General features: G+C 48.3%; 1 protein-coding gene across 1 annotated transcript; it reads left to right on the top strand.

Moving 5' to 3' along the window:
* Positions 1-5704: 5704 nt before the first annotated feature.
* Positions 5705-8752, top strand: set-2 (Histone-lysine N-methyltransferase,H3 lysine-36 specific; the record flags this gene model as incomplete). Its single annotated transcript, XM_031147505.1, has 3 exons — positions 5705-6182; positions 6232-7811; positions 7862-8752. The coding sequence occupies 3 exons, from the start codon at positions 5705-5707 to the stop codon at positions 8750-8752; spliced, it is 2949 nt and encodes a 982-aa protein (XP_031008867.1).
* Between the last annotated feature and the right edge of the window lie 114 nt (positions 8753-8866).

Genomic DNA, 8866 nt, shown 5'->3' with positions numbered 1-8866 from the left:
GGTCAATCATACTTATGTCAGCAGCTAAATCCAACAAAGGGGTACACAACTCTGAAATCACGTGAAACCACCCTCCTTTTCCCATCAAAGCTAGTTCCTATTTCACGAGCCTGGATCCCAAAACGCCTCAAGCAAGCCGAAACTTAGTGCATAAGATTATTAATATTACAACTAACCCTATCCTTTATAAAGACTAGCATTTAGTGTCCTGCGTCTCGCAAGGTACCTTGGTATACTTGATGACCTAGGCAATCTGGAAGATGCTTCAGTTCGCGGCTATAACATGTACCTATCTATAAAAAATTCCCTAGAGCTTATACCTTTCATCTCATAAACAAAGCATTCACAATTAAAACCCCCACAATTCACGTCATCCGTTCACGCCTGTCTGCCTGCCTACATCGCTAAATGGCCTTCCAAAAACAACAGAACGACAAACTTAATTTTAGAGCAACAATCAAATCCAAGCCTTCTACAATACCAGGAAGAAAACTAAAAATACCGTCAAATGACTTAAAGCGCACTTACGCCAAGTAAAAATCTGTCTACATCTCAACCCCCTCAAAAACCACCCAACCCCCAACGCGTTTACACCCCCCTAAGCGCTCTCAATCAAAAAGTCCGGTCTCAGTCATTTGACGAAAAAGGCCACAACTTCGCGACATGCAACAAAACTCTTCTCGGCTAACTGCCTAATTAAGAACATCACGTGCAAAATTAGCTATCCGAAGGAAATACTACTGTACGGATAAAATAATCGGGGCCAGGTCAAGTGAGCGGTACCTATTTAAAGGCAGAATTTAGATTGAGCTGAAGAATGTAGGACTTGAAGTTAAGATGGAAATGTGAAAAAGGGGGCGGGGCATATCACGTGCTAAAACAAACAAAACTTTTATTTCCCCCCCACACGTGAGTTTCACAAGGACATCGGGATGGATCTGCATTGTGACACAAGGTCCAGAAGGAGGAAGGCTTGTTCTAAAAGAAGCACCCTGGAAGATCCCTTACGTGCATGCAGTTTCGAAGAGGCGGGGTAGATCTGCTCTGCACCTGACCTCTGATCTAGAAAGGGATCGAGGCGCTAAACCCCGTGTGATTATTACATAAAGCTTTTACTTTTTTACTTGTTATGCTGTTGTTATTCCAGTATATCTATTCGTACATAGTTCGCCCCAATTTTGCTTCTCCTCGCTGCTATGAGCGCCCACTGACATGAAGTTTCGGATGGTATAGATGAAGGAAATGTAAAGGATTGTACAGTTTGCGTGATCTCAAATCGTAAACATAACGCATGCATAAGTAAAAATACAACGCTAGCCACCCAGATGAATGTCCCATGAATCGTTAGCAGAAGCATAGATAGAAAAAACTTTGTATCCCAATGGGAAGAAAAGTGCCTGGTAAGCGGTATTTTGTTGACATTAGCCCATGCAATTAGCATCTGGAATCCATTTTGATCCTGGCCGTATTCGTAATAAGGATGTTTGAATTTGAAAAATAGGAATCGGGTATTAGAACATTAGAACATTGTATCGTTGAATGCGTATAAAATGTGATCGTTAAAGGCGTTACCTCTAGTAAGATGCGTCCTGTGAATCGACAGATGGATGAATGGCGAAAGAAAAGTCCCATGAGAAGGGTTTATTTGGAGCCGTAAATGTAGACGAATTCGTTGAGTTCGTGAGAAGAAAAAGAAAATGCAAATGTAGTTTTAACTAGCTGGAGGTGGCCCAGGCCTAGGTAGTGGGACAGGCGGTGGATCAGGGCGAATTTGTGGTTCTGGAGGAGGATATTGTCTTGGCTCTTCGCTCTCTATAAGTTGTGATACTTGAGTTACTGGTCCCTCTGGTCTATGTTGGTGGAAAGGTTGACTAGGAGTAATTGGCGTAGAAACTTGTGGCGCCTCCAATGGTTGTGGCTGCACGGGTTGTGGAGTTGTAATAGAAAAACTGCCTTCACCAGGTTTAGGAGCCTTGACACTATTAGTCGTCTTTCTTTCCCGTCCTTGAAGGATCCCTACCTTAGGTTGCCTAGGAGCTGCTCTCGCCCTTTTTTTCTTCCCTGGTGAGTCCCCCGTAGGAATCATCGCAGCCGGAGTAGGGGCAGAGACAGGAGCAGCTTCTATTGGTCCACTTTGATATTGTATTCCACCACTCATTTCAGGCACAGAGCCCATAGGCGCAATAGCCGCGTATCCTGCGCTACTAGGCTCTCCTGTAACTGCTTGTTTCCCTCCCTTTGATGCCATGGTCTTTGAAGGCGGTAGAACTTCTCCTCTTAATATTGCCTCTCGCTGCCTTTCCTCAACGTCTGCTTTGGACGGCCGCCCCCTTTTCTTGGTCGGAGCTGCTGATTGACCCGAAAATGAGGAAAACGGATGCGGCGAACCATTCGAGGAGGTTGGCTTAGGTCGAATATCTCGCGCGGATGTTAGAGTTTCCACGCCCGACTGGCGTCGCTTTAGTTGCGGGTTCGTCATAAGTGGCTCGAGATGTTCAGGAGCTGATTTGCGCTTGTGAGAGGGATTAGGGAGAGGAAGGGCCGAAAATTGGGAATGTTGGCCAGATCGGAGCATTTCGAAGGTATCGATACATGATTGCATATTGCGACCTGCAGTAAAGTTAGCAAATCATAAGACGTGCGATATATGCAAGACCGATGTCTGGGTTGTTGGAGATCTGGCGGAACTTGGAGCCGAAACAATGCGCTTGAAGGTGCAGAACTTACCATAGGGAAGGAGCATCTGGGGCCATGCCGGTTGCACATTTGACTCACCCAGAAGAGCTAGAATCCTCTCTACTGGTATGGCGCTGCTTTTGATTGCTTCTGCAAGAACAAAGCGCTATAGGTGGAAACAGAGTTAGTATTAGACGCGTGGTGGTACAGAGTCATCGAGGGGTAGTGGTGCGAGTCGCGCTCTAGATATATATTTCGCTATGCGAAGTTCTGGGTCTACCAACATACCTTTTCCTGCTCTGAAAACGGAGGAGATACATCCATAGCGTGGGGCTTGGTTTTTGATTGTTGAAAGAACGTAACAGCTAGCGCAAAAACTCCTACGGCGCGTGGTAGGAGGAAGCTGGGGTGGAAAGGGGAGCGCGAAGAATACAGTACGGTACAAGTTGTTAGGAAGAAATTAAGGCCATTAAGTATGTTCTGGGATCTGTCCCAACATCGGAACAGTCTCCTAGGAAGCGTATAAGGTGTATCGGCAGTCGTTAAAGAGAGTCAAGTCGTTGGACAGGAAAGGGAGGAGTGAGAAGGCTGAATGCAAGAGGAAGCTGGCCGCGTTTGCGAGGCGCGTTAGGGAGGGAAGAGGATGACAATTCCAACAAGACTAGGTACAGGACAGGACAGGACAGTGCAGCGTAGTGCAGCGTAGTGCAGCGCTGTGCAGTACAGTAGGAAGAACAGAACAGTATGGGTAGAAACCAGTCCCAGCGCAGGGCAGCGCAGCGTATTCAGCGGCAAACAGGCGTTAATAAAGGAACGAACGAGCGGTTCATAGGGGAAATGAGACAGAGCAAGTCGTGCATATGCAGCTGCATCCAGCGCAGTTTGTTACTGGCCGCAAGACTGAGCAGTGCGCCGCCAGAGACGATTGCGCAGGGGGAGCGCCGAGCTAAAGAGCTTTGCCTACCCTACATTTTATTAGCGAGCTAGATCCTGTCCAGGATTGTCCCGTCCCCGTAGGCAAAGGTATCCACAAGCCCAGTCTCGAACTGTATTTGTAACTGTGTATTTTACTTTATTTGGGTATGATATAGTACTGTACATACAGACAATGTACACCCGACTAAGGAGAAAAGGGGGGCGGCTCGCTACGTCCTTTCGCCTTGCTAATGGGAGTGAGAGTAGAGGAGAGCGACGGTATTGGTGAAGACTGTGGAGTCGACATCCAATCACGGGAAAAAGACGGATGGTACCGCAACCATCCTGGGACTCTCCCCAATCGTTTCTCTTCGCAACTCCCACAAGGCTGGACAGTGGACACCTTCGACCCGCAGAGCAGAGCAACGCAACTCCTGCTGAGCCGCATCGCATCATGGCTCAAACATCAGACTTGATGTACTCCTCCAATTCATCCGTCGCGCACGAGTCGCAGATAAGAATCTTCGTTGGGCGGCGAGGTCTTAATTATGGATGGCGCGGCCGAATCTGCGGCCTACTGTAAGGACTTGGCTTGGATGTCTGGCAAGCAGCAAAACATGGCAACAACTGGTGCATTTGCGCTTCCCAGGAGGATTCAATCGATGGCCGCGACCATCGCAACGTCTGATCCGCTGGGAAACAAGTCTATTTTATATCTACGAATGCTTTCGGTGGGGCAGGACTCGCGCCAAATCTGCATTGTGCGCTGTCAATGATTCTGCTGTCGCATCCTTAGAGGTTGCTTCACCGCTGTAAGTGCTAACTTGTGCTCTTCTTCACTCGTGCCAATTACATCACTGACGGTCGCTGATAGATTATGAGCTGCCTTAAGGGGAAACTACCTCTTATCCAATTTGCCAGCCATACTTGTGGGGTATTGTCTAGAATCTATTTCTGACCCCTCCAGCCTTCGTATTCTCCCTCCTCGGAAGCAATAGGTGACCGACTGTTTACATTAGTGTGTGTACAGGTCTGGTCAGGTTCCAAATGGTATCAAGGCGGCATATCCAGCAGAGGTCACCTCACACAAGCAAAGCGCATACTCTAGGAGGTCTAGTACGAGGGATTAGACGTGGCCAAGTAAAGCCGCGTGGAACATCAAGATCTATATTGCAATGTTGGAAAAGGTGCAATGATCTGAGCAGGTAAGATTACTGTCTCTTTTCTTCCTGTGCTACATACGGTTCAATATTGGATGGGCAAACCGTCCGTAATTGTGGCTTTGTTGGTTGTCGGTAGCTTTTACGGGATGTCGCTTGACATGAACAATCAAGATTCCATTCGATTGCTTCAGGGATTCATGGGATGGGAGATTATCCAAATACTGCTTCAAATCCACCAGCAAGAGGGTTGTTCTGTTGATGGGATCATATATTGCTAAGTCCATTCGGCGTTGCCGTTTACGGTTTAGCGCAGCTGGGCATCTTTGAGGCCCTGCGTACCATCTACATTTCTAAATAGAATTCAATGCAACATATTTTGGCTGGGAAAGGAGCTGTGCAATACCAGAGTGATATATGAGAGGCGCGTTACATGCTAGCAGGGAATCCAGAGGTTGGATTAGACATGCTGCACAGGTAAAGAGTGCTTGTGGTTGTTGGCATCCCTCTCCATTCAATCATCTTTTGTCCTCGACCATCTCCATCACCCACCGAGCTACCCCCGTCATTTCCTATGAGAGCAGACTCCATGTTCTCATCTACGAGAATACAGTTCCTACTCCCACATACGCACCCATCTTTTGCTCCGCGCCGACCTCTCACTCTCCAGCTTCAAAGTGTACGATCTCTCGGCGCCAACTCGCTGCTTTCGCAACCCGCCTACCAGGCGCAAACACTCCCTTGACCTTGGAATCTACGACCAGCGGTCGACCGACATTATAGATTGAGGTTGCTTTAGCATTCCACGCAAATATCGATATCGTTTTCCCGGTATCACTCTTGGTGCACCCCCGACGTTCGCCGCTGAGTCTCGACCTCAGCTTTCCAAGTCGAACCTTCCTCAACGCCTTACCCCATACATTCCCGCCCCAACCCTTCCGACTCCTATATAAATGGCAGACAATTCCCGGGGCGTAAAGCCAGAGGCAGTGGACACTGCGCTCGGCGACATGAAATTGGAAGAAGAGGGTTCGCCCATGGGGAATGGATTTACGAATGGGACATACGAGAAAGCTCCTACACCTGGCTACAGCAGAAAATCTCGGTCCTCCACACCTCCTATGGCAAACTCAAGGTCGCAATCACCAGTCACGAAACAAAGCGCATCACAATCGCCCGAATCCGGGGACGGTCAAGAAATAATTGGGAGTGAGATCACAGTTGTGGTAGAGGATGGGAAACCTCCAAAATTGTCACGAAAAGCATCGCAGAAGATAATTTCACGACCAGCCCCATTATTCAATGACCTGCCAGATGCTACAGAAGAGGCAACCTCGCAATTCTCAGTTATTAAAGATTGCGAGTATGGATCCAAAAATATGGGCCTCTCCGAGCATGATTCCTTGGACTGCGATTGCTCTCCCGAGTACGGTGAGTTGTTCTAATTTCTTCAACCTTGGTGATTTACTGATTGTTCCAGGCGATGGCAAAAATCATGCATGCGCAGAAGATTCGGACTGTATCAACCGTGCGACTAAAATGGAATGCGTCGACAATAATTGCAATTGCGGTAATGATTGCCAGAATCAGCGGTTCCAACGCAAACAATATGCCAATGTCTCCGTCATTAAGACAGAGCAAAAAGGCTATGGTTTGCGAGCAAATACTGACCTGAAGGCTCATGATTTTATCTTCGAATACATCGGCGAAGTGATTAATTCGGCGGTATTCAATAAAAGGAGATACCAGTATGATGACGAAGGTATCAAACATTTCTATTTCATGTCCCTCACGATACGCGAATTTGTCGATGCGACGAAAAAGGGCAATCTGGGGCGATTCTGCAACCATTCCTGTAATCCAAACTGTTACGTGGACAAATGGGTCGTCGGGGAGAAATTGCGCATGGGCATTTTTGCCGAGCGGGACATCAAAGCCGGCGAGGAGTTGGTTTTCAACTACAATGTCGACCGTTACGGTGCCGACCCCCAAGTCTGCTATTGCGGCGAGCCAAACTGCGTTGGATTTATTGGAGGCAAGACCCAGACTGAGCGCGCGACCAAATTGCACCATACAACAATTGAAGCTCTGGGCATTGATGATGGCGATGGGTGGGATACGGCGGTCGCTAAGAAACCCCGGAAGAAGAAGACGGGTGAAAACGACGAAGAATATGTCAGCAGCGTCCAACCCAGGGGTTTGGATGAAGAGGGCGTGACAAATATCATGGCAACTCTCCTCACATGTCAAGAGAAATGGATCGTGGTAAAGTTGTTGAGTCGCATTCAACGATGCGAAGATGACAGTATCCGCAATAAAGTCGTGCAGACGCACGGCTACGATATTATGCGGACGAGCTTAACGACTTGGAAGGACGACAACAATGTTGTTCTTCAAATTCTCGATATTCTATACAAGTTCCCTCGGATCACTCGTAACAAGATCACTAAAGCTAAGATCGAGGGTACCGTTCAGACGTTCACGACCTCCGAGCACGAGGATGTTGCGTTCGAAGCTAAGAGGCTCATCGAAGTATGGAGTCAACTCAAGGAAGAGTATCGGATCACCAAGAAGAAGGTAGACCCGAATACCGCCAGAATCTTCGAGCGTCGAAACAATGAGAGAGTCGAGGAAGTTTCCAAATCGCCAGCCACCCCAGCTATTACTCTACCAACAGGACCACGAAGTAATGTCCCACAGCGCACTTTCATTCCGCAACGGCCGCCAATCCGAAGGCCTTTCGGTGCATTACCTACAGGCTGGTTTGCCGCCATGGACGCGAGTGGTAATCCGTATTACTACAGCAAAAGCGGTCACACGACCTGGCAACGACCTAATTTGCCGGCTCCCCAACCGCCACCGCCCCCAAAAATTCAAGAAAGCGTGCAGAAACAAAAGAAGTTGCAAGATATCATTAATGGTATCATCTCAGAACCAGCTTCCAGTAGCACACCACAGAGCATGCCGACAGTTGAATCCACGCCCAAGGAGAAGAAGAAGCCAGTCGAGAAATGGCGATCGTTACCCGTGGAAAAACAGATGAAGCTGTACGAGAATACCGTAAGTTTCTGTTTTCCATATCTTCCACACTCCTCACTGACCATGCCCAGCTCTTTCCTCACATAAGGCACGTGATGCAAAAATTCTCGAAACTGCTTCCCAAGGACGACCTCAAAAAGTTCGCCAAAGAGATCGGCAAGAAACTCGTAGCTTCCGACTTCAAGAACAACCGTGTCGATGATCCTACCAAGATCTCGGAAAAGCAGGAGAAAAAGGTCAAGAAATACGTTCGGGATTTCTTCGAGAAAGCTGTTCAGAAGAGGAAGGCGATAGATAAGAAGAAGCGGGAAAAACTCGCCAACGGCTCTTCCTCGCATGCTTCTTCATCTTTTACGAATGGTAAGCCGGAAGCTGCTCCTTCACCAGAGCCAGAGGTGGAGGATGAAGTCGAGTTCTCGGATCATGGAACTCCTACACCGATTCCAGACTCGCCTTCAATACCACCTGCTACGCCAGTCACAGGCTCGTCTTCAGATCTGAAACGGAAAAGAGACGAGGATGATGAGGAGGTGTTACCAGATGAGACTGAGGATAGCGAATCGAAGCGGCTCAAAGAAAGCCCCAACGACGACGCTGATGCTCCTCCGCCTCCTCCGCCGCCACCTCCGCCTGCTGGTGGTTTGCCCGGCACATTCGAAGGCGCAGAGGGTGAACTTCTCGAAGGCGATCCCATAAGCATTATTTATGGGCCTCCACCACCGCAAGATCAGCCCATACATGTCGGGTTAGAAGAAGAGCGTGATCTCCGCCAGCAGGAAGCAGATCCAATGCGCGAGAACGAAGATGCGGTTCTGATGAATATGGATGGGGCTGGGGCTGGGGCACTGGGGGAAGTCAATGGCAATGGGATCAAGGACGTTGAAATGGCAGGCACAGAAAAGGTTACGGATCTAGCCGTGCGGCAACAGGAACAGGAACGGGAACAAGAGTCGGTGCAATGACACTTGCTTTGATCCCACCGGGGCTCAAAATTAAAATATCCCTCTCTAAGAACGAGAAGAGAGTGGGTTGCAAATACAGACAAAAGAAAAGGAATTGTAATTTTGTATCATACA

The sequence above is a fragment of the Lachnellula hyalina genome (genome assembly GCF_007821495.1).
Source record: "Lachnellula hyalina strain CBS 185.66 chromosome Unknown contig00011, whole genome shotgun sequence".
Lineage (NCBI taxonomy): Eukaryota > Fungi > Ascomycota > Leotiomycetes > Helotiales > Lachnaceae > Lachnellula > Lachnellula hyalina.
Note: the sequence above shows the minus strand (reverse complement) of the source record. Positions and strands in the feature narration are given on the sequence as shown.